Here is a 26,483-nt window from a genome sequence, read left to right as displayed (position 1 = left end):
ACACGCGGCAATTCTTTCTGGCCTCCAAGAATTGGGGGTCGGAAAGAAAACTTACGACTACGTAAAAGACTTCCTGTCGGGGAACGATAAAGATAAAGTTTCAGGACATTGAATCCTCCACCGTCAAACTAGGAAGCAGGGGTACGCCACAGGGTTCGGTGCTGTCCCCGCTCCTCTTTAATGTTGTCATGCGTTGCCAAAAGTCGAACAAATTAGGATCTTGGGGCTGTTTCTACAAGCAGATGGGTACAACGATACAACGGTAAAGAAACTGAACGCGTACGCCACGCAAGTCACGGGTCTGTTCAGGAGAATCGCACTAAAGGGTCGGGGCCTTAAGGAACGAAGCCTCCTGAAACTAATGCAGGCTTACATCACTAGCCGCATATGTTACGCCACACCATTCCTAAACATTAGATCAGACGAAAAGCAGAGAATAGACGCACTCATCAGACGATGCGCGAAGAGGGCTCTGGGACTACCCATCTCGACCTCGACTGAACGCCTCCTCGAAATGGGGGTGCACAACAATTGGACGGAACTAGCGGAGGCTGTGCGCATGGCGCAACTAGAAAGATTAAGCAGAACCACCACGGGCAGAACCATCCTCGGCTGGGTGGGACTGCAGTCAGATAGAGGAACAAGCCACAAAGTAGACATTCCACGAGAGTGTCGCGAATATATAATAGTGCCCCCCCTACCTAAAAACATGCACCCTACGTACAACAAGGAGAGGAGACAAAAGAGGGCCGAGACGCTCGCAAAGAAAGCGGGGAAAATGAAGCCGGGGGAGGTCGCCTACGTGGACGCGGCTAGCGGGAAGTCGGGGGCGGCGGTGGCTGTGGTCGTCAACGGCCGCGGCGTGCCCGCCGCCGCCGCGTCCGTTAGAAGCCGAAATGTAGACACAGCTGAAGAAGTTGCAATAGCGCTCGCTTGCCTTGGAACGGAAGCCAGCATAGTTATTAGTGACAGAAAAACAGCTGTCTGGAACTTTGGAAAAGGGAGGGTCTCGACGAAGGCAGCCAAAAGTTTAGAGAAAGGAAAACTTGAAAGAAAGATTTGAATTATTTGGACCTCCGCGCACGAGTCCGTCCGCGGCAACGAGGCGGCGCACGAGCTAGCCCGAGCTCTCTACTTCCGGGCAGCCGTAGAGCCGCCTGATTGCGATGGGATGGACGAGAGGCTGCAAACTTATAAGGAAATTTTAGAACACTACAGACTTAGCAGAAGGTCCCTGCCACCACCGGACCGAATGCTAACAAAGAGGCCGTCGCTTGGCGGCGCCTGCAAGCTGGGAATTTCCCAAGTCCCGTCTGGCTTTTCCACACGCAAGTGGAGGAAAAGGCGGACGATAAATGCGAAACCTGAGGAGAAAGGGGTACTCTGGATCACATAATCTGGTAATGGCTTGATTCCCCTGGCGCCAAGGAAAACATAAACAGTAGAGAAGCCTGGGAACTGCTACTGCGGAGCGAGTCCCCCGCCAACCAGCAGTAAGCTGTCCGCCTGGCGGCTGAAGCAGCGAGGAAACACTGTCACTTCGCCTGTCTTTAGTCGCGGAGGCCCCGGCCTCCATCCCATAGGCCTGCGTGCCGGGGGCGGGGAGTAGGGGGCCTCCTACATCGGTGGAAAATTAAAGTTCATAACAACAACAACAACGCAGCTTCCTTGGCTTAGCCTCCTACTTCCGCCGTTTTATTCGGAACTTTGCAACAATTGCTGCCCCGTTACACAAGCTCGTGTCTTCCCAAGTGTTTTACACCTGGTCCACTGAATGTGAAGACGCCTTCAAAGTTCTCAAGAAGCCACTCACTTCCACTCCTGTGCTTCGCCATTTTGACGCTGACGCGCCCACCATACTTCACACAGACGCCAGTGGCCACGGTATTGGCGCGGTTCTCTTGCAAAGCAACGCAGTGTCTGAAGAGCAAGTCGTCGCATACGCCAGTCGTACGCTTACTGCAGCTGAGCGTAACTATACTATTACCGAGCAAGAGTGCCTCGCCTTTTTTGGTCGGTTCAATAGTACGAAAACAGTCGGGCTTGCTTGCGTTCATTCCATACTAATCTGCGTGATACAGCGTGATCTGTGAAAGTTATCAAGTTAGATATATTAGAAACGATGGAATTATTATTACAGTCCTCTACTGACCACCCAGCGGAAACCTTTCTGCATTTATTAGCTGTTTTTACTCCTTGCTATCCTATGCAGATGAAACGGCAGGTATTCTTACAATAGGTGGTGATATGAATTTAGATACTAAAAAAAAAAGTAGTCCAGTCCCACAATTGACTCTTAAGGGATAATGACAAGTAACATTTCTGCAGTGTAATTAGCGGTCTGACGTGAATTACTTGATCCACCTCAACCCTGCTCGACTTGTTTATTACAAACCACACTGCTGAAGACAGCGTATCGGGATGACTTAGCAGTGACGTCAGTTACCATTTGCCAATTTTATTCATTATTAAGAGTGCTAAAGTATCCAAACAAAGAGTCTGAATAATTACAAATATTGTGAAACAACACCTGACCTAATAGAGAACCATTATGCAAACTGAATAGAGCGACGTTTTCATGCCTAATGATGCCAACGCCATTTATGAAAAATTTGATATTTCTCAAAAAACACTACTACGCCTCCTTACAAATCAAATCACGTCGGCAGCATAAAAAGTCGCATAAACCTTGTGTCACTAGCCATCGTGTTAAGCTTATCAAACAGAAAAACAAACTTTATCACTCCTTAATTCAGTCTCGCGATGCAAATAAATGAAAGGAACTCAAATTCTTGAAAAATAAATTAAATAAGAGTTTAAAAGCTGCAAAGGACGACTATTATCTGCGCACTTTTCACAAAGGAAAATATTTACCCGCACTATTGGTTCAGTGCATAAAAACTGTGAGGAAGATCAAAAACTCTTTGATAACCCTCTTGATAACCCCTACATAAAAAGAGCCCACCGCATCGCCCGGTTCAGCCACAGTAACGCAGTGTATCCCCTACAAGCCCATACTGGGACATTTCAGCAGTCATTCTTTCAGCGTACTGCACGAGACTGGAATGACCTGCCCACTGAAGTTGCCATTATCATCAACCCACTAGAATTCAAGCGGAGCGTCGCCAACCTTTCATCTTAACATTTTTTACCATTGTTTGCCAGATACCGTCCACTCCCTCATGTAATGTCTCAACCGAGACCTTTGAGGAAATAAATAAATAAATAAATAAATAAATAAATAAATAAATAAATAAATAAATAAATAAATAAATAAATAAATAAATAAATAAATTTATCAAACCTTAAAACAGCGACAAAAACTAAAACACCGCGGGTTGTTCCTGTTTCACGTAATGGATTTGGTGTTGAAAGGATAAAGTACTCACTATCATCTCCTTTGAATGATACCGACTTCCGTTGCATAGATGTTGTTGCAATGCCGCCTCGTTGAGAAAGGGTGGTACGCTGGCTTTGGTTTCGCTTTCTTCGCCAAGATTACTTTTAGAGCCCATAACGAAACATTGGAATCGGCCGAGCTGTGGACCTTCTTCGAGACGAGGCGCTGTAGTGTAACCCGGTCATACGCAGCCCATACGTTTGTTGACGTATAATTGTCAGTTGTACGAGATGACATGGGTGAGAGGGTCGCAGCCATAGAGTTTGTTAATTTTACATGGGCGAAAATCTGGCATACACTTTTACCACCCTGGATGAGAGCAGGAAAACTGCTGACTAAATAAAGTTTTGTATTTGCACAAATGTGGATTCCGGTATAACAAAATGATTAACAACTGGAAGAAATTGTGATAATATTGTACAACTTTGACCCAGAACGTTTATTTGCGTTGCTTAGTTGAATTTGCAACAGGCACAGCAAGGAAGAGACAGAATACAAGTTTCGACGCGACCCTGGCCAAGCCAAATACGAACTCACGTCTTCCTGGCATTACTAAAGTGGATTATGTACCTTCTAGAAAGCTCACGTAGATGGTGAGGTCGGCCAGTTTGCCCTCTGTGCGTTAGAGGGAAAATGGGCAGGCGTAATATTGGGGAAAACCATGTTTACAGTGCCCGCTGGTGGCCTTGGGGAGGCATATTCGTCTGCACCAACAGTGGGACGTGATTCTTGATATTTTGTAGATATGCATTGAATTATTCAAGTAGGTGGGGCGCTTCCCAGTCGAAAAAAACTACAGAAAAGTTCTGTTCTTACGACAGAATTTCTGTGCGTTTTTTTACAGAAAACCTGGTGTGGCAACAGAACTTTCTATAGTAACATCAGAGCTTTCTGTAGTTACAACAGAAAAATGCGACAGAACTACAGACAACAGAAAGCTACTACAGAAAAACTGCAGAACTACAGAAAAGTACGACAGAACTACAGGAAAATTTGACGTTTACGGCAGAACTACAGAATATTCTGTCGTATTTTTTATATGGTTCTGCAGTTTTTTCGACTGGGTTTAAAAGGGTCTGTACTAAATTTCAATAAAAGCACATGTTAGAATTTGTTTTTTTTTACATCGTTTTTTAATAACCAAGTGAGGGAGAGAGTGCCAACGCCTGATTTCGTTTGCGCTTGTAAACGTCTAGATTGCATGTGGACTCGTGATGCAACCAGACAGGAACGGGTTTAGCTACTTTCGGGACGTACAACATCCGATCAACATAGAGTTCGAACTACCTATTTGACAGTAGTCTTAGGCTCTTCTACAGAATGACACACCTTGGTTGTGATTTGCACGTGCGTTTTGCGCGGAGACAAAATACCGTAGGGACACAAGACTGCTGAAGTACGGCAATGCGGAAGCATTATGAACTTCGTTGTTTCGTTCACGTTCCCGCATTTTCGTATTTGCGAAGACGATCATGTGAAGGCTCCCATTACACCTTGTTTGGTGCCCTTACTGCCTTGGCAGCGGAATTTTGTGCAGCGCGCTTGGCCTTTAAGGGGCGTTCTCTCCGGATGCATCCATACCTCCTTAACGAGCGTGCCTTGACGCAAAGCGCGCGCCTCCCCCGGAGACATACTTCATGTCACTTGACTGTTATGCCGCTGTGTACGTGTGCTGTACGATACGATGGCGTCATGCATTATTTTTGACGAACCACATCGTACTCATCATCGCTGCCATAGGACCTTTTTTATTGAGTTGGAACTCGCAGTCCTCTGGGCTACCGCATGACTCCACTACGAAATGTTTATGTTCTGCAGGGCATGATGTCGGCAGCTTGCGGCGGTTCGCTTGGCATGATGTCGGCAGCCCTAGTAGCTTGCGGCGGTTCGCTTGGCCGAGTCAGCTGAACGCAGCAGCCTTCCCAGCCTCCCAGGTAGTGAGGGGCTCCGGGCCCCGCGGAATAGCGTCCGCCAGGCACAGGAAGGCGATGTGAGAAAGAATAGCAAATGATGCTGGCGATGGGTACAATACATTAAGGGCTCGCAAATTGATACTGTGAGCGTAGATAGGAGAACGAGATCGTGCGCGCCTAAGCAATGGCCGCCCGCGGAACTTCGTTTAATTGGGCTTGTGATTGCGCAATAACAAATGCACGCGAAGGACACAAAGCCGTCTTAGGTTAAGGTGCGGCCCGAGCGAAGGAAGTCGGCGCTATCAGCGCGCTCACTTCGCTTCCGGCTTCTTGACACTCGTGGACCGCTCGCAAAGAGCAAACGCACGCAGGAACGAAGCCGGTGATAAGTCTCCTCCCTTTCATTTACTCTGCAAAGGCGAGACAAGTGTATCGGAGTTCAATGGCTGCCGGAGAGAGCGTGCTGCTACGAGGCCCCTAGCGGCGTTTGTGCGCAAATAACCGACGCCAGGCTGCGCGCGCCGTGGCGGGCTTGTCGTCGCAGGCGATCACCCGCGGCGGCTCTACGGGGAGCGGAGGCCCCGCGTGTGTCGACAGGCGACTGCTTCGCGGCGCCGGCACCAGGTGACGCCACGGTAGACTTCACGGTAGGATTTTGCTCCGCCCGTCGCTTTCAGCCGGGTCAATTTGTCACTGCGTTGTGTGCATTTGTGGCTTCGTTGTTGCTCTGCTGTGCGCATGTTCTTTTGGCGCTTATCGGAGGTCACTTCAAGCGTTTGTTCAGTAAAGGCCAGTTCAGGCTCTTGTTTAAGTTCCCATCGAAAGTGAGTGTTGACTACACCACGTGCGTCGGTGTATGCATGTCCTGCCTGGAGATCAGAACTCTTTGTGCTTTTCTTTCGCACATGAGGGGGTAAGCGGACATGTGGCCTGTACTAACCGGTTAATTCACTGGGACAGACTGCTAATAATAATAATAATAACAATATTTATTTAGTATAGTTAGAACAACATACACATACGGAAGCGCTGAAGCCACAAGCGGGCTTGTGCGGCGACAACCGGCAGCCGCTGCAATCTTCGCGCCACATCAGAACTCCATCAGAGGCAAAAAAAAAAAGAAACATTTGGCACAACACACTATCAAAAATGAACTGACAACATCAGTACATATTATATGTTCTCTAACGCTTTAACAGCAACTTTCAATGTTTTGCGGGTGGTCAAAGAAAATACGTCGTCCAGTAGTTCGTTGAGGATGGCTGGAACATAATAGCGTCTTGTTGCTTTACCGTAATGAATGCGGACTCTCGGTTTAAGATAACGAGGAACATGTCTCAACGGTACCGGTTTCGTGTTTTTGTGCCTGTATGCACTGCTCCAAAAATATTTTAGTACTACAATTTGTTTAAAAAGATTGTCAAAAGCAGGCAAACCGCCTGTTCTAAAGACACTGCTGGGCAAATTCTCCTGTGGCATGTAGAGGACGCTTGTAGCGATGTTTTTCAAACTCCTATTAACTCCATGTGAAAGAGCAGTTAAAAAAACACATACCGTATCTTTGAACACTACCCCAGAGCATGGGCGATTAGTTTTCTGATAGAAAAAGGCATCATGGTTTTCAAATTAAACAACAAAGATGCAACACTTCTAAGTTTCTTACAAATGTGGGTCAACTGAGTACTCCATGTCATATCACTGTATATGAGTACACCAAGATACGTAACCGACGGGACGCTAGATATAGGTTGGCAAGAACACAAATAGCAATATGAGGGGTTTAAATATATAGAACCTACATTTGGTACATCTTTGTGCGGGCTACGAAAACAGACAAGTCGGGATTTGGTGCCATTTATTTGTATTAAGTTTGAGACAAACCAATGACTAAATTTAATAGCGCCTCCTGAAGGTTAGCCAAGGCACATGAAAACTTAGGTTTGCCTGATACTAGTAAAGGGTCATCGGCGTAAAGGAATATAGTGGATGCTTTCACGTGGTCACATATATCATTCACATATACCCGCACAACAAACTTACCGCGTCACTGCAGATAGGCCCAAACCAAAATATGCCAGCCCGTCGTCAAAACCATTGCTACGCGCCTGGATGCAATACTGGCTATATGCATACTAAAGGTGGCCCAAAAATAGCCCTGCTAGGCGTTCCCAAAGATGACTTTTAAGGAAGCAGTGGGAGATCAACCTCCGTCACTCGGACAAGCGGCTGGATGAGAGCTGTGGAGCTGTGCTGTTTGTGAGCTTCATTTCGAACTTCGTTTCGTTCTACGGGGCTATGTTCATATTGTGAACGGGGGAAAAAGTCCGCATCCCTCGTGGGAAGCCAGCATTATCCCCCGATGCCACACCGACGCTATTGCCGAATCTGCCGGCCTATCTTTCAAAAAATATACCGAAAGAAAGACAACAAAGGAAGAGTAAACCCACTGGTGTTGTAACTCATACGTGCCTCGAAAACAAAATTTTCTAGTCTGCCCGATATACCCGTAACAACAGAAGAGTAGGAATCGGCCCCAAACGAACAGATTCTTAAAGTATTCTTGATATTTTGGAAGTGGTTAGAAATAGACTGCATAAAGAAGTTGGTTGCCCCGTTCACGCAGAAGGCCGATCTGAAGAAGTAATAAGGTTTTATTTAGTCACCGGACTGCACTTGTGAAAGGGGTTAATTCAAAAAAAGGCAGAAAAACGAGAACGGGCGAAACACCTCAAACTAAGCCATTGCTAACGTTGTTGTGAAGTGCTGGAGGAAGTGAAGGAAATAAGCGGCAAAATACGTGAACATAAATATACGCAGCGGTGACAAATCTGTTCATATGTTTCATAAAGCAGTGACTTTATGTCTCTCCAAATAAGTATGCAGTAGCTGGTTTGAAAACTTTGTGGTGCGGCTCCCGTGCTGCGAAAAACGCGAATTGTAAATAATGCATCTTTCCTTTTACTTTGTCAGAATTACATGCATTCATTCTACCTGTCATCTCCATGTCCTTTTTGTTTTTGTGTGCTGCAGCATGGGTGTTTGTGAATAAGCAGTTGTTGCGGCCGACACTCCTTCATTCCTCGTTTATCCCTGGCATGAATCCCAAGCTATTACTATTGACTTTAAGCATTAATGGAAAGAGCTTTATAACCCCCGAATATGCAGTGCATTATAATTTCTTCCCAGTGAAACAATGCAGGCTCGAGTGACATACACCACGTGAACGTCCCAACGAGCCAAGCGCATTGATTAACATTGTTTGAACATGTGCACAGCGCAGATATAAAGTTCAATTCAAGGTCCGCTTAACCATTTCAGCAAAACCCACGCAAATGTCGCGGTAATATTTCAATTTGTCGGCGCGGCTACTGCGACGCCGGCCGAGCGCGGCACTGGCTTTTACCCGTGGAGCGCGCGCGCTTCGAAGCACCTACCGTGGAGACGCGCGCAGCGCCACCGCTAACCGCCGCTCCCCGTCGACACCGGCGGGGACACCTCGAGCGGCGCTTGTGAGCACACTACCCAATATAGTTCACTGTAGTATTGCTATCCAGCTTCCCGGAGAAAGAGGAGCGGCCTGCCGTTTTAGAAGCCCGAGATAGCCGCAAGTATGGCGAACTTGGTGCTTGGCTACTGGAACATCCGCGGCTTGGGAGAGCCTATCCGCTACTTCTTGGCTCACGTTGGCGTCCCCTTCGAGGACAAGAGGTACGTTTGTTTCCCCGCTTAGCTCTTACATACGTTCTGTGCGTATACGTCCGCCAGCTTGATTCCAAGCGCGGTAGTTGTAGGGGTACTGCGGGCAGGCGCCGAGCCAGACGGTACACTTGGGCTGTGAGCTTTTGCGGTGCCGGTCTGGCGTGGAGACCATGCGCGACGAACTTAAAATAGGGCATATTCCGTAGACGTAAATTATAATTTTCGTTTTCCTTGTTTTAAATGTAATAGAATTGAACATGCCTGGTAAAACTGCAGGTGCCCTTTTTTGTATTTATTGCCTAAATTTCACAAAGATTACAAGCGGGTCGTTTTTTCACATGTGAACCGGTTTACATGAAGTATCTCGTATTTTAAAACGCTGAAATTGATAACATTTTTCAATACATTAAAGAACTCAAGTACACATGACTTACTTTTCAAAACATCAATTATCTGGCGGATAGAATCCGCGATATACTCTCGGACAGGTCTGATATGAAGATCAGCATGGCGAATAGCCATTCGCCGTTTCCACGCACTATGCGTGCCTAATAGCATTATAATATCATACGGAACATTGTTATAATTTTCTACAGCTAAGAACTGAATTCCATAGCTGGATAAATTCAAATCTTTGTGCTAAGTTCGCTGTGGGACATCCAAAATGAAACTCCCGTCCAATAATCTATAAACACGTGTTAAACAGTCTCCGGCTTTCTATACAAAATACAGTTAAAACTCCATGGCACAATTATTTTCTTCTGCCATCCATGTCTTCACAGGTAGAACCCCTACATGCAATTTAAAAAAAAAAAAAGGACGTTTTCACAGCAGGCTGTACAGGCATTCCTCTTACATGTTTCAGTACAATTTTTCTGTGACCATTAGTGTATAATGACCGGTAAACTGCAACAGGCAAGGTCATTTCAATAAGATCTTTGTACAGCCTTCTTCTGGTAACATTGGTTAAGTCTGCAGGTGTCATTTCACCACTTGGCAAGACCTGCCATGCCATGAACTTCGTCGGAATAGATGACTTGGACGTTTACTTGCACTGACGTTGTAAATCAGTGCAAATAAAAACAGAAACGGTCCTCGTGACTGAGTGTGAAGTGCACACAGTATCATGATCGAGCGGCCTGGAGTGCGGCCTAGCGACCGGCAGGCCAAGCTGGCCTTTGCCGGAGAGACTATGGCGGAGGCTAGGGCAAGTGGGAATGTCACAGACCTGTAGCTTTGTATATACGTAAATAGCTATTTGTGTATAGTGTGTTTAACGCGTTCATTCATCCATCACTGAGAAACAAGGGACAGGCAGCGGCCGCGGAGCTTGCAAACAGTGTCGCGCGGTTGTTCTAAAATATATAAACATTGCTACTGGTCTGGATGCACAATAAGGGCTATATTTTAATTTCTCTTAGCTTGTACCTTTTTTTATTCAGAGGTAGACATTACAGTCTGGTGTAACTAAGAAGGCCATCAGTGAATGACCGGATTCGTGGCTGAGAGCGAAGTGCATTTAGAACCATGATCCTACAGCAAATCATAATCCGATCCTATAGCGCATGGTAGCCAAGTGATTGGAAGCCCAAGTTGGCCTTCGTTCGAGATTGCCTATGGCGGGTGTCAGGGTCGGGTGGGAATTGCTCCTTGCTCAGTAGGCTTGTATATATGTAATTTGTGTGAGCAACGCGTTCATTAAAAAAAAAAAAAAAAAATAGCCCATGTGAGCATGCAAGAGCTGTACACAGCTGTGATTGAGAACGCACAAACTGAAACACCGAAACGCTACTGGCCGCCTGAGCCAGGGTGAGGCGCAGGGTTTCTTTTCTTTACAATATTTAGATTGCCTTTTCGTCCTCTTTGTGTAATAAAAGTGCGCATGTATTTTTGAAGCAAAGCTTAAGACTACATGACAATTACATATGAAACATGTAACCGTAATCACATAAGACGGCTTCCGAGGTCCCTTGCGCTACTGTTCTTGATATTTGTTGCCTTATAATAGCTTTGTTTTCAGTAAGATTCATATGTATCTGATTAGGAGCTGGTATTCTGCTGATACAAGCCAATTTCATTTTCCTCTTCGGTGCCCCTTCGAGACCATCCGCTAAGAAATTCTATAGCCAGCCGTTTGCGTCTAGTTCAGCGTAGATATACAGGCATGCATCTAGTTAGCGCGTTTTTATATGGCTTCTAGCACTGGCTGAGCAACAATGAAAACAATGAGAGGAGCTCGTGCTTTTGTTTAACCATTTGGTAGCTTCTATAGGCTAACGACTCTGCGCAGCTTCCCTGCTACGGTAAAGTTTTGAGACAGGTACGATATCACTTCTAGAATCCACCAGTGGCTTGCAGCATAGGGCTACAAGACAAACTCAGCAGAATGGATGTTTTTTTAACAAAAAACTTCCTTTCTGAGGCCGCCTTCTCACAGTATTAAAAGTGAAGCCAATAACCATCTAGCCATGGAGAACGTGTTCCCCTTCCGACGAGTCCGCGAAAGATATTCACTGCATTTGAGCGGGCAAGTATAATTTTAAGCATGCTATAGCCAAGATTAACATTCTCGTAATTGATTGAATGACGAGCCTCAGTCAGGCGCAGGGAAGTGCTGCTTCGACCCGTTCTGTTCTTCTCGAGAGGTGCAGTTATTTATTACCGTGTTTTTTAGTCTGCTTAAATAGTTAACCAAGAGGTGAATTCTATAGAATCGTTATTGTTTAGTTTGTGGCCAGGTGCGTTTCATAAGCATGTCAAGGAGGTTCGGAAATAACCGATACAGTCTTTTCTACCAACGTATCTTCGACTCAGCCTTCTTCCTGCATTTAGAGAAGTACGCAGAAAAATAATTATCACGCAACTGCGCTCGTTCGTGACATTTCAGTGCTCTCAACAACGTTTGCACGAACGTAACGTGGGGTCGTATCGCGCCTAAGTGAAAAGCCGCCGCTCATTTGGATGGGCTGCACCATGACACAAATAAACAAAAAGGAGCCTGCCTTGAATTAAGCGACTTCAGTGATTTTTTTTTTTTTTTTGTAAGTGTGATAGTTCGATAAGAGCTCCGTCCGAGTTGGCTGTCGGTGGCCTGCCCATCGCATATCCCAGATTGTGGCTCGGACTTTCCATGCTCTTTCAGAATGTGCTAACGCCGTTTTGAGAACATGGTGACAGTGAGGTCGGCCGCTCATTTCCAGACGGCACGCTTCGCTAATTCAAAACGCATTCGGCAGCGCTACAATACTGTAGCGCAACGCCGCAGTCACGTGATGTCTTTTTATGCTCGCCGGCTTTCTTTAAATGCTTAAAAAATGAACTATCATGAAGGATTTAGGTTACTGAACCTCATCTATAAATTAATGAAGCGCACCTGGCCCTAGAAGGAATATTATGTATTTTGCATAGCATATCGTAGTTATTGAACTAGTTACATGCAATATAAAAAGATACATCAAGGTACAGCATGATGACAAACAATATGTCGTTGGTTTAATTCAGCTGCAGTGCCGCACCCGCCGAAACTCCACCAGAGGACAGCACGGGGCCGAGCCGACCGAGGAATTTGAGAGGATGGCAATAATTGCACGCAGTAAGGTTTTCACAGGTCACGGAGCATGAGAATCGTCCTGCCACTAGCTAGTAGCCTTCGCGTTGTGTATCTACGCCGCTTGTGTAATGTAGGGGTTTTCAATTCGTTCGACGTGTTTTAGAACCAAAATTTTACTTCTCCATATACAATCCAGCTGCTTCTGGCTCAAAGTCAACGACTTTGATACCAGACTAATCTCAAACCAAGCACACCCCGAAGACTAGCAATGTGTTTATATGTAAATTGGTTTATGGGAAAGGAAAGGCGCAATAACTGACACTTGATGGGTACTTGAATCGCGCCGTACGAGGAAGTAAGGAATGCTTAGATATAGACTGTTTTTTGAACCGTTTTATTTCTTATTTTAGTCTTATTTTATAGCGCTGTAATATCCTTTGCTAAACTCTTACACGAATACCATAGTTCTCATATGTGTTGCACTTTGTAGTTCCTTTTTAACTTTTCACTGTGTGCTTTATTTCTATTGTTTCCGACATTTCCAAAACTATATACGTCCCCCCCCCCCCTCCCCCTCATCTAATGTCTTCGGGTCCTTAAGGAGTCAATAAATGAATTGAAATAAAAGGAGAGAGAAAGGGGTGCCATAGTGGAGGGCTCCATGATCACATCGGCTACCTGTTGATATTTACAGCGAAGTTATATTCCAGAGGAAACCAATTCCTTTACGTTTCACCACCGCCGGAGTGGGGTTAGAACCCTGCCGGGGAACTCTGGTTCAGCAGCCCGACGTCTTTGTTATCTCGTTATCACATCACCACCACGGCGGGTGCTTTTGCTTGTTATGGCCAGGTTTATGTAGTGTTGAAATTCCGCCATTTTTTTTTTTGTCGGCTTACATTCGACTTGGCTGGCCTTCAACTTTTAGGCATTGGCACAAGTGAACCTTCTCCATTTGAGTTTACTCTCTATAGTTGGTTTTTCGCGGTTCCTCTACTGCACTTAGCCGTCTGTGCGCACGAGGTGTTTCCGAAACCGAAAGCAAGCTGGGCGATATCAGCGTTTGCCTTTGTCGGCGGTTGGCACTGTTCTTCCGTAAAAACACGAGGACGTGTTTCGGCAGAATTCCCAGCAGCTATTTCGAACTCGAGAAGTGGTCGCGAGACTGTGAGTTGTCTTTAGCTAGCTGATAAAGCTGCCCAAAGTCCCTAAAGAAGGCACCTGGAGGTGCCGTACTTAGGAACGGCCGACAGTCCTCAGAGTCAGGAGGTGGTTAAACGATCGATAACGAATATGTTGGCACTCAACAAGAGAGGCCGGGGCAGGCACTCTCGGCACGAGTGATAGTTAGGATGCGTAAGGTCGCGTCGGCTAGTACGTGTGAATGGGAATGCTCCGGGCGCTCCATTGGTGGACATCCTTGACATTATATGCTACTTCTGGCTTACGCTTTATGTTGCTAAATGCTTCAGACTGCTTTTGCGAAACTATTTAGGTCTTATCTTTTCTCACTTACTGCTGCCATGAGTTCGCACCGGCGCCCCTAGCCGGTCCGTGTGAACTCTGTCGAGTCAGCCCTGGCAATCTAGGTGTAGGGTCCAGGCAGCACGAGAGTAAGAGGTTGGTTGACTCGAAGACCCGACCACTTCGCTAATTGAAATTAGTCCTTTCTCACGCCTGGAGAAAGAAGAACTGGCTTACCGCTACTGTAAGTCTGTGGGCGGACACCGCTGTCGACTCGCTCTGATCGATTTGCTATAGGAGCATTCGAGACTACTGACTCGAGCCGCTACTGTCAGGCTTGTTTAAATTCCGTCAGGACGAAATGGAAGCTTGCAGTGTAACGCATTTGTGTATAATTACCTCTACATCGGCTTCTATTACAGTGTCATTAGAGGGAAAACATCTGTATCCCGTGTTTACATGCAGAGTATTTGTGTGCTGTGTAAAATTGCAAAAAAAGTTCGAACCGCATAACGTCATGACATAGCTTGGAAAAATGTATGATTAGGGCATATGCAGCTGCTAAGTTTACAGAGCACGAGTGTTTTCTACCACATACATTGGCTTTAGAACTCAGCTTTTGTTGATAATCATTTCTTCCCTCTGTATTTCTTCCCCTCACTTTGGTATAACGTATCCCAAAAAGTGCTGATATTTCTTCGCTCAGACAGCATATGAACAATGGAGGAGAGGCAGCGAGGTCATCTTGAAGCAAAATTTCGGAAACGTTTCAGTCGTTTCACCTGTGCTGAGTGCACTAGGGAAATTGAGCCAAGAAAGCTTTGCTCGCCTCACAGGTGAGGTAAGGCGGAAGCGTTCTCGAAAATATAACTTGATTTAGTACTACTAAACTACACGTAACAATTTCTCGAACAGCGTTCAGGGTTATATATAAACCATTTCGCTTCCCATTTAGCATTTGTCAGCTAGTAAAGATGGGTCCAGTTTGCGACAGAGATTCGAACTGACGACGCGCGTACCTCGAAATGTATGCCGTTAGTTGTGCCCACCGAGAAGTGAGACAATATATGCACCTTTTCTTTCTTTGTAGATAACAGTTTTTCATTTAGGGAAAGACACACTTTCACAAAGACACAAAGACACAAGAAAGGAGACTCTAAGGACCTTAAAAATTACAGACCAATCAGCTTACTGTCTGTTGCGTATAAGGTATTTATTAAGGTAATCGCTAATAGAATCAGGACAACCTTAGACTGCAATCAAGCAAAGGATTAAGCAGGATTTCGGAAGCGGTACTCTACTATCGAACATATCTATACCATCAATCAGGTGATAGAAAAATGCTCGGAATATAACCAGCCCTTATACAAAGCATTCATTGATTACGAAAAAGCATTTGACTCAGTTGAAACCTCGGCGGTGATGCAGGCATTGCGAAACCAGGGGGTAGACGAGCCGTACGTGAGAGTGCTGGAAGATATATATATAGTGGCTGCACAGCAACCATAGTTCTGCATAAGGAAACTAACAAAATTCCCATAAAGAAAGGTGTTAGGCAAGGAGACACAATCTCCCCAGTACTATTCACAGCTTGTTTAGAGGAAGTATTCAGAGACTTGGAATGGGAGCAGTTATGGATAAGGGTAGATGGAGAATACCACAGTAATCTGCGATTTGCTGATGATATTGCCTTGCTAAGCAACGCGGAGGATGAACTGAAAATAATGATTGATGACCTAGACAAGAAAAGTAGAAAGGTAGGTTTGAAAATCAATATGGAGAAGACTAAGGTAATGTTCAACAGCCTCGGGAAGGAACAGCAGTTTACATTAGGTAGCGAAATACTGGAAGTAGTAGGCGAATATGTCTACTTAGGACAGGTAGTAACTGCAGATCCGGACCATGAAAAGGAAATAACAAGAAGAATAAGATTGGGATGGAGCTCATTTGGCAAGCACTCGCAGATTATGACTAGCAGCTTACCGGTATCGCTCAAGAGGAAAGTATACAACAGTTGCATCTTGCCTGTACTCAACTATGGGGCTTATACGTGGAGGCTAACCAAGAGAGTTCTGCTTAAGTTGAGGACAACCCAGAGGGCTATGGAACGAAAAATGGTAGGGGTAACATTAAGAGATAGAAAGCGCGCAGAGTGGGTCAAAGAAATAACTCAAGTTACCGACATTCTAGTGGAAATTAAGAAGAAATGGACAAGGGCAGGACATGTAGTGGGAAGAGAGGATAACCGATGGTCGCTGAGGGTAACAAACTGGATTCCAAGGGAAGGAAAGCGTAGCAGGGGGCGGCAGAAAGTTAGGTGGGCGGATGAGATTAAGAAGTTCGCAGGGGTCAAGTGGAAACAGCTTGCACAGAACCGGGTTAAGTGGAGAAATATGGGAGAGGCCTTCGCCCTGCAGTGGGTATAGTCAGGCTGATGATGACGATGACACTTTGCGAAACTCCGTACCTGTTTCTAAATTCTAAACCACCAAGAAAAACCATGCCAAATAGTGTCTTAGAACGAATCGGTTTAAGGGAGGTACATTTTTGTAATAAGGCAATTAGTTTATTAATGTATTTGCACCTAAGGTACTAAAATTGAGTTTAAAAAATAAATTAGATTTGAAAAGTTGCACAGCTTCTTGAGAAATCGTTATTCTATTATTTATGATATAGAATACCTCACGTGTAGCTTTTTTTTTTCAGCTCCAATACCAGCCCTTCAAATGACCACAAAAATTATGTCACTTGACGGGAATTCGCTCCGCGATACTGTTGCCCCCTAGTGTTGTTTGAGCGAACCCTGAGCCCGTTCGCCGGAACCGTCGGCCATGTATACGTGTTACGCGATGAAACGATCGTATAACTTATAGGTACGCCTTTGCAGCGGAGTCACGGCCCTATAGTTGATTAGGTTCACTCTAAACCATTGAGTTTCTTAAATATTGAGGATCATATTCAGGACTTAGACCATGGTCGATAGCAGTGCGAGGTGGCTTGTGAATGCACTAATTGTGCAGTTTTCTTACGAATTTCGCGGGCTTACTTTGGAGCTGAAAAAAAAAAAAGCAGATATGAAGCGTACCTTTATAGAATATAATGAAGTGGAATGAGGGTTTCTTAAGGTGGTCTCCAACTTTTAAAACCTCATTTGTTGTCATAAGGAGTAGTTAGTTATTAAGCTAAATCATTCTAGTGAACTGATAATTCGTGTTACAAAAAGAAATTTCTCCGTAGTACGTTGAGTGCCTGCCAGATATGTGCAGGTGGTTTCTTTCGCCTGCTTTAAATACTGTGCATTTCAGCACTTCGCTCAAGTTAGCTGTCCTCAGTGCACTCAATTTTATCAAAGCAAGTTTAGCAAGTTCAGTTTATCAGCTCTATATTTAGCCCCACTTCGTTCTGACTGGCTTTTTTCAATTATAAGACTACGTATGATAAAACACTGAGATTCAAGGCGTTTTAGCGTACCCATGCAGAAATACTTCTTGAGTTGCTGCTCTTCGCTATAGGTACGGCCTCGCACTTGTAATCGAAAGCCACGTGTACAGAAGCAGCTGTGTACGTATAAAGAAATTCCTACGTATCCTATCTCGTGCTCGAAGTCACGTCGCCCACCACTTGTGTGAAGCTGCCCCACGACATTCCACTGACGACACCGAAGAACCGCAGCGGGAGATGGAGTTTCCAATGCCCTGCGCGCACTTGAATTACCGTTCCCCTTTCCCATTAATCCATTCCCACTGCGATATCGGTTTACAGTCGAATCGTGAGCAGTCTGCGAGCTAGTTTTGAAGGGTTCCCCTGGGCAAGAATATACATATGGCTGGAGTGCTGAGGTAGATCAGTGCTTCCTCAAGCGATATGGTGATAACAGTTGGGACGGCCATCTTATCGGTACCGCTCCCTGAGTGCCGTTTACATTTGGCGATATCGCATAGGTAACCGTAGAGAGAGCCTGAATCGCCATCGATTGTCAAGCGCACTTTTTGGCTGTCTTCAATTGTAGATTTGTGCAATAATTTACGTAAAGATTGAGTACAATTAGTGGCACTTGGTTTCGCTTTCTAGGAGTTCAACGGGGCACTAGCAACTGAAACAAACAATTGCTTTCAGTAAAAAATTATGATGTGTTTTCGCCAGGCTCCGTTTCTGTTCGTTTCGGCAGTGATTGGCTCATTTATGGCTTTGAAAATTGACCTTTAAAATATTCCGATTAGTCGCTTTAAGCTTGGTACGTGCTTGCCGGGAATACCTTCTTGCTTTGAAGTGAATGGATTTGTGCGTTCAGTGATTAGTGGCTCAAAACCTGTGTCGACGCAGATATTTAACTTGCGAGATTGTACGGTGATACCAACACCAGTACGCCGTTTCTCGTCTCTGGTTGCTCACACGGCCTTCGTTTACGGCAGCAGAGGCCAAGCCAATTTTGAAAACTTTAATCCCTATAAATAGGCAAATTCTATCTCGAAGGTAACTGAAAAATAACACACACACACACAAAAGTGGGTTATCCGCATGTATTGCAACGCTATCTGAGCCGTTATATCATATGCTTTCCACATTAATTAGCACACTTTGAACATGCACTGATATATTGTCGCGTAAACGCGGCCCCTCACAGTTGCACAGGCGGTAGGAGAGTCCAGAAACAGTTGTTGTTGTTCTCTAATGTGATGGCGCATACCCACACAGGGGGATCGGCCAAGAATTGGGGTGCAGAGATATTCGAAACAGCTTTAGAGCTCAGTCTTTGAGCTAGCGCACTTCTTTTTTCTCTTACACCTCTGCGCGTCTTCGTCGTCAGCGGATGCTATATTAGCCCCCCCCCCCCCCCCCCCCCCCCGTTTTGGGAAGCATCGGTCCTATGCTAAATTGAAGTGAGGGAAGAATAGTAGTCACTGCTGTCTGGCATAAAAAGGCTTCAGGCGGACCACGTGGACCACGTACTTCAGAACGCTTGGGACGTCGCGGTTCTGGGTCTTCATGAGGAACGACTTCATAGTCTAGACCACCAACGCGTCGAAGAACGCGGTAGGGTTCGAAATAACGGCGCATGAGTTTTTCACTGAGTCCGCGTCGTCGAATAGGGTACCAAACCCAGACAAGGTCACGTATAAGATAATCTTCAGTGCGCCGCCGCAGGTTGTAGCGTTCTGCCTCTCGGCCTTGCTGCTGCTGAATTCGCACTCGTGCAAGTTGGCGGGCCTCTTCGGCACACTGTAGAAAAGAAGCGACATCGTCATTTGGAATTTCGTCTATATGAGGCAGCATGGCGTCGAGCGTGGTCCTCACTTGTATTCCGTAAACTAGGCTGAACGGAGTCATGTTGGTCCTTTCTTGAACGGCGGTATTATATGCAAATGTTACGTAAGGTAGTACTTCGTCCCACGTCTTGTATTGAATGTCCACATACATCGACATAATGTCGGCAATGGTCTTGTTCAGACGTTCTATCGGGCCGTTTGTTTGGAGATGGTATGCAGTTGTCTGGCGATGGTTGGTGCCACTAAGAATAAGGATATGCTGGATGAGCTCTGCAGAAAATGCTGCTCCTCTGTCTGTAATCAGAACCTATGGTGCTCCATGCCTCAGGATAATTTGAACAACAAAAAATTTCGCAACTTCAAAGGCGGTGGCACAAAGAAGAGCAGCGGTTTCCGCTTAGCGGGTCAGGTAGTCAGTAGCTACTATAATGCACCTGTTCCCACAGGTGCAAGCAGAGAAGGGTCCAAGCAAGTCCATCCCTATTAGCTGGAATGGTCTGAACTGTGGTGTAATGGGCTTTAAAAGACCAGCTGGCTTCAGAGGCGGAATCTTTCGGCGCTGGCACTCACGGCAAATTTGAACATAATGTGCCACATAGCTTGATAAACGAGGCTAGTAATACCACGTTTTAATTCTGGATAGCATCCGAGTGACTGCCAGGTGGCCGGATGTGGGTTCATCGCGGCAGGCTTGAAAAATTTCGTCCCGTAAGCTTGCTGGTGCATCAAGTAGGTATTGGAGACTGTTAGCGGTAAATGTTTTCTTGACGAGAACGCCGTCACGTAAATACAGAGAGGACAAAGTGCGACGAAAAGATTTAGGAATCATGCTGCCGGCACCTTGAAGAAAGCCGATTACCTGGCGAAGCTCGGGATCGTTGCGTTGACTATCGACAAAGTTGGCTGAACTGATTGCATTCAGAAATCCGTCGTCATCACCACTTGCGTCCGAAGCATGGTTGCAAAGGAGCACGAGAAAGGAAATCCGCATCTAAATGCTTACGACCTGACTTGTAGTTTGCAGTGATGTCATACTCTTGTAGTTGTAGGCACCATCTTGCGAGACGTGCAGAAGGGTCTTTGAGGGTTGTCAGCCAACAAAGCGCGTGATGGTCGGTCACCACTTTGAAGGGTCTGCTGTATAGATATGGTCGAAACTTCGAAGTAGACCACTCGATGGGGAGGCATTCTTTCTCAGTGGCAGATTAGTTTGCCTCGGCCTTAGACAAAGCCCGACTAGAGAAGGCGATCACGCGCTGTTGACTGTGCTGTATCTGTACTAGGACAGCGCCCAAACCGACATTGCTTGCATCGGTGTGCAGTTCGGTGTCTGCCGTTTCATCGACATGTGCTAGTAATGGAGGTGACTGCAGACGACGTTGAAATTCTTGAAATGCTTGCATTTGCTGTTCTACCCACGTGAACGGCATGTCAGCCTTAGTAAGGAGTGTAAGGAGGCCGGTTATTTAGGAGCGGTTTTTCACGAAACGCCGACAATATGCACATAATCCAAAAAAGCGTCGAACTTCTTTCTGCTCCCACGGTGTCGGAAAATTCGCTATGGCAAAAGTTTTTTCAGGATCCGGCAGAACTTACATCTGGTTCACGACGTGGCCTAAAAACTTGAGCTCTTCATAATGGAAACGACATTTTTTGGCTTTCAGAATGAGGCCCACACGATTGAATGGCTTCTAGTACTGCGTCTAGGCGATGAAGCTACTCCTCAAAATTCGGGGCAAATACAATTACGTCGTCCAAGTATACAAGACAAGTCGTCCACTTCAGATCTGCAAGAACGCTGTCCATGAGTCGCTGAAAGGTTGCGAACGCGGAGCAGAGGCCGAAGGGCAAAACTTGGAATTCGTATAGACCGTCTGTGTAATAAAAGCCGTCTTTTCGCGGTCCCTCTGATCGACCTCTATCTGCCAGTATCCAGACTTGGGATCCATGGAGGAGAAGTACCTTGTGTTGCACAGACGATCTAAGGCGTCATCTATTCTAGACAAGGGATAAACATCTTTTTTCGTAACGTTGTTCAATCGACGATAGTCTATGCAGAAAAGGAGTGTGCCGTCTTTTTTTTTACAAGGACCACAGGTGCTGCCCAGGCGCAGCGGGAAGGTCGAATGACATCATTATCGAGCATTTCTTTGACTTGGACTCTGATGACAGTACGTTCTTTTGCGGAACCCCGATAAGGCGACTGGCGGAGTGGTCGAACCTTTTCGTCTGTAATAACGCGATGCTTTGCAAGATGCGTTCGACCAACACGTGACGATCTGGCAGATGCATCAGAGTAGCGACTGAGCAGGTTGCATAGTTTTTCTTGATACTTCGAAAGTAATGCCGAGTTGCGTATTTGGGTCTGCTCGGTACGGTGGCTCCGCAAGAGAGAAAACGACAGAAGAGACGAAGAAAGCGGGCTGTTCCGACTAGCATCTACTGCCCCCAGAGGCAGCGCAAGTGGTTCAGGTGTCCACAGAAACAAGCGTGACAGATACTGCGCCTTTTTCTTTCTGTGAACCAAATAATAATAATAATAATAATAATAATAATAATAATAATAATAATAATAATAATAATAATAATAATAATAATAATAATAATAATAATAATAATAATAATAATAATAATAATAATAATTATTATTATTATTATTATTATTATTATTATTATTATTATTGGTTGGTTTGTGGGCTTTAACGTCCTAAAGCGACTCAGGCTATGAGAGACTCCGTAGTGGAGGACTCCAGAAATTTCGACCACCTGGGGTTCTTTAACGTGCACTGACATCGCACAGCACACGGGCTGCTCTCTCAAGGTAGTGCCGCGACAAACACGACGCCCATTGAAAAAGCATGCGCCGCGATTCGCTAGGCCGCTCGGCTCCAAAGGGCGGTAGATGCTAGTCGGAACAGACCGCTTTCTTCGCCTCTTCTGTCGTTTTCTCTCTTGCGGAGCCACCGTACCGAGCAAACCCAAATACGCTGCCGGGTTTACGTCGTAAAGCCGTTCAGTATTGTCGTATAGGATTCCGTTGCTGAAACGCTGGTTAAATTACGTGCAGAACTAGTGTCAGTTATGGCATCGAGATATGCTACAGTTGTCACCTTGTTCAGAGGTTGATGCTGATTGCTGAAGTTCGTGAGAAAAACATGAACTTTGGCATTTTCATAGAAAACAACTGCCCTAGCAACTGCTATGTTACTTTCTACAAGCAGTTTCTGTTTGGTCTCGACGATACCTTCTGTATTTTGTTTGCATTGGGAGCGAGCCCACGGACACCATAATGCTACAACGTGGGGGCACACTCACATTGTCATCAATAATGTGAAGCGCAGCGGGGAGCATGCTATTGGTTTCGATGGCATTCTCAACTGAAAATCTTACAGACTGATTCTGCAAATCGATATTTGCTCCATTTTTCGTTAGAAAGTCCATGCCCAGGATGACATCACGGAAACATTGGGCCAACACGATGAACGTTGCCAGAAAGGTTAGCCCTTGTACAGTGATCCTCGACGTGCACACTCCCGTGGGCAAAATGAAATGTCTTCCAGCAGTGCGTATTTGTGGGCCATCCCATGTGGTTGTGACCTTTCTGAGCTGCTGCGAACTGTTAACTCAGAACTGAATAATCGGCGCCAGTGTCGACGAGAGCAGTGACGTCTGTGCCATCGGCGAAGATTTGTAGGTAGGCAATCTGTGGTGTCGTGTGGCGGCAGTTTCGAGGCGTCCGGTCTCGGCTTTGGTGCTCTGAAGGAGTGGTGATTCGGAGGTCGGCATCGTGATTACGTTGAGGATTGGCGGGTTGTTTAGGCGTTGGCTCTGCTGGTGTCCGTGTGCAATGAACTTTGGTGTGTGGCGAAGAACGTTATTGCGTCTCTGGAGGATTTTGGAATTTCTGTACTTGAGCAGCCGCAGCTCCAGAGGCTGCTGCATATAGTTCCTCTACAGGAACTTTGGGATTGCCCCTGGCGCCCAGGAGAGCTGTACCTGCGACGTGACGACGATAGGAAGCGGCTTGGGCCTGGTTCGGCATGTGAAGGGCATTCTGCAATTTCGCGTGGCCACTGTCCAGGCAACGGACGAGGGGTATCAGGACGAAACCCTCGAAGGCCGAGTTCCCTGTAGGGACAGCGGCGAAACATGTGCCCAGCTTCCCCGCAATGATAGCACAACGGTTGGTTGTCGGGTGTTCGCCAGACATCGGTCCTTTGAAAGCCGCGACGGCGTACGTTTGGTCCAGAAGACCCACGAGTGACCGGTGCGCGTGGCTCGTAAGACGGCTTCGAAGGTTGCAGGTAGCGGCTGGTGACCGCGGTGTAACTCCAGGTCTGGGGTGGCGGTGTACCTTCGACGGGTGCGGGCACAATGGGAGCGGGCACGCCCAGTGCTTGTTGTACTTTCCGAATAATGTTATAAACTGTTGCGATCTGTGGCTGTGGTGGAATCGGCAGGTATTTAGCCACCTCTTCCCCGACTATATCCCGGATTGTATCACGCAACGATTCCGTCGAAAATTGTATGGCTTCACTTGCATTGGCGGCGATCATGGATAGCTGAAATTGCCGGGCACGCATGTCAAGTGCCTTTTTGATGGTTGGCGCTTCCCTGATGAATTCGCCTACTGTTATTAGTGGACTTCGCACTAGGCCGACAAATAACTGCTCTTTAACACCCTTCATCAAAATGGGCACTTTCTTATTTTCCGACATGGTCGGGTCTGCACGTCAAAAAAGTCCCTTCATCTCTTCGGTGCAGACCGTCACACTTTCATTCGGATGTTGTATTCGGCTATTTAAAAGAAGTTCCGCTTTTTCCTTGCGAAGTGTGCTGGTGAACGTACGCAAGAATTCCGCCTCGAATGTGTCCTATGTGCGTAGTCCAGCTCCGGGCTTTTCAAACCATATTCTCGCAGAATCTTCCAGTGCGAAGTAGATACGGCGCAGCTTGGAGTCAGCGTTTCAGGTGTTGAAGACAGCCACTCGGTCGAACTGCTCCAGCCAATCTTCAGCATCCTCATGGGGCAGGCCGTGGACACGTGGTGGATCTCACTGTTGGTGGAGCAGGGCCGCAGTTATTGATACCAGAGGATTCATCGTAATTACAACAAATGGTCCTTCTTAATTTATGGTCAGAGAGAGGACCGCACTCAGGAGGAATACCTTGCAGTCGGCGACTGCTCTGATGTACAGGAGTCTCCACCTTAGCGATGCGTCCTGGCCTGGGTCCCGGCTTGTAACGGGGCGTCCGGTGCATGAAAGTCGTACCCAGAAGCTCCACCAAATGTCGCGTAAACGAGGCCACTAACAGATGTGCAGGGGGTAGGCTCAGAGTCCAGAAACAGCGTTAGAGCTCAGTCTTGGAGCTAGCGCACTTCTTATTTCTTTCACACTACTGCGCCTCTTCGTCGTCAGCGCATACTACAGTATTACGCAAATCATATGCTGAAAATCCGAATTTAAACTTTCGATTGAACTCTTTCGGCTTTACACAGCAGGTCTTGCTCAGTGACACTGACCGTCTGACCAGTAGATCTGATCCTGATTAGACCAATTAACTTTACTTGAGGAGCTTTAGCGTTGCGTTTACGTTTATAGACAAGTTTTCCGAGCGTTGATGCGGACATTGTTGCGTATGAAGGTATAAAGCTACATCGTAAAATTGTTCGCATGCAAACACCGGAACCGTTTCTGTTGTTACCGGGAGACTAAAAGTTTCCCCTGTCGCAGTAGCATGAAGAATTCCCCTATAATCTTCCGCAGGTTGACGCACTTAGCGCTTTTCGCAAAGTGTCTGCAGCGAAGAAAATTTATTTTAGTTTTTCATTTTACACTCCAAATAACAGCCGGCTGCCGCAGATGTTCATTAGGTTGAAAAGGTTTTAGCGTACGGCGGCAAGGCGCAAGGCTGCGATGCAAAATTCTATTCGTCTGTCTGAATATCTGTTCTGGAAAGTGCATGTTACGAACTCCTCGGGTTCGAAAAAAAATACCATACATCCTCTTCAGCACCGCTCATAATTGTAGCATTGGGTCAAACGCCCCCTGTTCTTTTCTTTGAATTTTTTCATAGTGTACATTTTAGGCACTGTCTCATTATGGGTTATACAGAAAGTTGGTATGGAAACCTGGTATTCCATACCATAAATGCAGGCGAGGTATTATGTCACGGATGATCGGACTAATAGACTAATAGTTGAAAACCATCACTTTCAATAGGCTTACATGCAATCAACAGGAAGAACGGAATGAGGAGCCATAACTAAACTAACGCTAGCCGCATGTACACTTTTTTTGAGGGAGGAAAAATTACAAGGGGCACTCCAGTTACTTACGTGTGGTTAATGCATTTGCAGTGTTTCAATATTTTGTGAATTCAAGTAATGCTAATGATGTCAATAACTAATGACAATGTGAGTGTTATTTTATTTTTTATTGCTATTTGGTAGTCGTAATAGTAGTAGTTCAAAGGATTCATCAATTGTAATTAGCATTGCTTACAGTATATTATCCACGCCGCGCTAGTTCAATGGTTAGAGCGGTGAACAGCTGAACGCGGATTTAATCCCGGTCGCGGTGTCCGCCTTTCGAGAAAGGCGAAAAGCAAGGCGTCCACGTGCAGTGAGATTTCAGTGCACGTTAACAAAGCCCACCTGTTCTAAATTTCCGAAGCCTTCTACTTACAACAGGCCTTTTTGGCTGAACATCCTGCTGTGCATATGTGCTCAAACTGTTTAAGCTTTTAGCATTGTTTGACATGAGTGGGCATCCTTGGCAAACATGTCAAATTGATCTCCTTTCATTTATTTGCAGTTGAACATCCGGCTAGTAAGATGTATCTTAAGGTGTCATTCCATTCCATCCTACCATTCTTTGATATCTTTCTTTCTTTTTTTTAATTTGTTATCGAGAATGCAATAGTTATTTGCTAGGCAAAACGTATATAGTGTACACTTGATGTTTCCTTTATGTTTGGTTTGGTTTGGTTTGTGGTGTTTAACGTCCCAAAGCAACTCAGGCTATAAGAGACGCCGTAGTGGAGGACTCCTGAAATTTCGACCACCTGGGGTTCTTTAACGTGCACTGACATCGCGCAGCACACGGACGCCTTGCTTTTCGCCTCCATCGAAAAGCTGCCGCCGTGGTCCGGATTTGATCCCGCGCCCTTGGGAACAGTAGTCGAGC

The 26,483-nt window shown here is 46.0% G+C and overlaps 1 protein-coding gene across 1 annotated transcript in view; it reads left to right on the top strand.

The window, feature by feature from the left end:
- Nucleotides 1-8,853: 8,853 nt before the first annotated feature.
- Nucleotides 8,854-26,483, top strand: part of LOC146209273 (glutathione S-transferase B-like) — a 31,805-nt gene continuing 14,175 nt past the window's right edge. Inside the window, exon 1 of the mRNA XM_084598754.1 lies at nucleotides 8,854-9,021. Within this exon, the coding sequence (XP_084454880.1) occupies nucleotides 8,924-9,021 (98 nt within the window). The 5' untranslated portion in view covers nucleotides 8,854-8,923. The remainder of the gene's footprint in view (nucleotides 9,022-26,483) is intronic.

The sequence above is a fragment of the Amblyomma maculatum genome, chromosome 1, assembly GCF_055883805.1.
Source record: "Amblyomma maculatum isolate TAMU_Amacu chromosome 1, ASM5588380v1, whole genome shotgun sequence".
NCBI lineage: Eukaryota > Metazoa > Arthropoda > Arachnida > Ixodida > Ixodidae > Amblyomma > Amblyomma maculatum.
This window is presented reverse-complemented; position numbering and strand designations above follow the sequence as displayed.